Source organism: Octopus bimaculoides, chromosome 28 (genome assembly GCF_001194135.2).
Source record: "Octopus bimaculoides isolate UCB-OBI-ISO-001 chromosome 28, ASM119413v2, whole genome shotgun sequence".
NCBI lineage: Eukaryota > Metazoa > Mollusca > Cephalopoda > Octopoda > Octopodidae > Octopus > Octopus bimaculoides.
In genome coordinates, this window is record NC_069008.1 from 621,446 (window position 1) to 623,434 (window position 1,989).

At 37.3% G+C, this 1,989-nt stretch overlaps 1 protein-coding gene across 1 annotated transcript in view; it reads left to right on the forward strand.

The window, feature by feature from the left end:
- The window catches only part of LOC106872572 (eIF-2-alpha kinase activator GCN1), a 45,565-nt gene that overhangs the window by 36,410 nt on the left and 7,166 nt on the right, over positions 1 to 1,989 (forward strand). The window contains exons 41-42 of the mRNA XM_052977717.1: positions 236 to 379; positions 1,075 to 1,350. Coding sequence (XP_052833677.1) covers positions 236 to 379; positions 1,075 to 1,350 — 420 coding nt within the window. The remainder of the gene's footprint in view (positions 1 to 235; positions 380 to 1,074; positions 1,351 to 1,989) is intronic.

The following is a 1,989-nucleotide window of genomic DNA, read 5'->3' on the forward strand; positions in this document are numbered from 1 at the left end:
TATATATATATGTATATATATGTATATATATTATTTTCTTGTCTATTCATTTGCCTTTTTTCTGTCAATTCATCACAAACGAAAATATAATTCAGAACATATATATATGCATCCACGAACATATATATATATATACATATATATATACATATATATACATGTGTTTGTGTCTATGTATAATTGTGATATAATTTTTGTTTTATTTTCTTATTCCAATTACTTTTTTTGATTTCAGCTGATTAAGCCTCCCGTGGACACAAGGGCTCTGGCTTTCCTGTCTTCTGTGGCTGGGGATGTACTCAGCAGGCACTTGGGAAAGATCCTGCCAGCGCTACTCTCGTCCCTCAGCAGTGCCATTGGTTCACCCAGGGAAGAAGAGGTGAGCAACCACATTTGCACATTGTTGTCTGAGTCGTTGGAGTATCAGGCAACGTGTCTCATTGTATTTTCACCTCGTGCCCCCTTTTTCTTTCTTTTTTTCTGCATCTTCTGCACTCATATCCTGCACAGTTGATGAAATAAAGTACCAGTTAAATATTGGGGTCAGTAGAATTGACCTCTCCTCATCCCCACAAATTTCTGGCCTTGCAATTATGTTAGAACAATTATAAAAGTAACAGTGAAACACCAGGGTCGATGTAATCAACACATCCCCTCCCCCAAAATTGTTGCCCTTGTGGCAAAATTTGAAATCATCATTATTATCATTATTATTATTATTATTATTATTATTATTGTTGAAGGCAGTGAGCTGGCAGAACCGTTAACATCCTGGACACAATGCTTAGTGGTATTTCGTCTGTCGCTACATTGTGAGTTCAAATTCCACCTTTCATCCTTTCGGGGTCAATGTAATCAACTGTCCCTGTCAGATAAGCCACCAATACCTCAAATGATTTAACAGATCCTATCAGGTGGTGCTGTTAAGTTAATCATGGCCTGGCTAATCTTGGGCCAAAACATATCTAAGTTGTGTACGTATATGTTATATATACACACATATTTAATGTATGAATAATAAGTGTAACTATATTTATATATATATGTGTGTGTGTGTACATTTGTTTTCTACAGGAACTGGACTACTGTGAGTCGGTGGTTTTATCAGTCACCGATGACATTGGAATCAACACTATCCTCACCGAACTTCTCTCTGCCGCCAACAACCCCAACAGCTCAGCAGAGACATGTTGTGCAGCAGTGAGCATTCTGAAAGTGTTCTGTGGCAAGACCAAAGCTGATTATTCAGCCTGTTGCTCTCAGCTGCTCCGCACACTCATTGCACTCTTCACACACTCAGACGAACGTGTGCTGCTGGCGTCTTGGAAGTGCTTGGATGCTATTGCTAAGGTAAGTGGTGGGCATGGTGGGACACCGTTTTAAAGGGTCATTTGATTGAATAAAATTGATTGGAGTTGAATGAGATCATTAAGTTTAGCTGAGTGCAGCCTGGTGGAGTGTAGATGATTAAAGCTTGATGGGGTTTAGCTAAGTAAGGCTTGGTGGGGTCAAGTAAAGCTTCATTGAGTTTAGCTGGGGAAAGCTTGGTTGATTTTTTTCTTTTTTGTGAGATGAAAAGTGCTCATTTAGTGGTGAAAGGTGAAAAGTTTGATGGAAAGCCTAAGGAAGGTGATAGATTGGAGGTGGCAAAAAAAGCGAGAGAGAGAGAGAGAGAGAGAGAATGAATATATATTTCTGTGTGAGCACCTGTGTTTTTATACATACATATATATATAAGTCAGTAAATAGTGGGGTTGTGTTAACCGCATGTGGAGAAATAATAGGAAAATGAAAAATAAGGCAGAATGCTAAACTGGAAGCATATTTTAATAAAGATTTCTAACCGGCTTTCATTGTGAAGCAAATTTTCAAGAAGAAGGAGAATGAAAATGTTTTTTACAAAGAAGTACAAAATGAAGAAAATAATATATAAAAAAATAAATATACCAATACATTATATTGTCTTTGAGCTTTTGAAATTCAATGGTA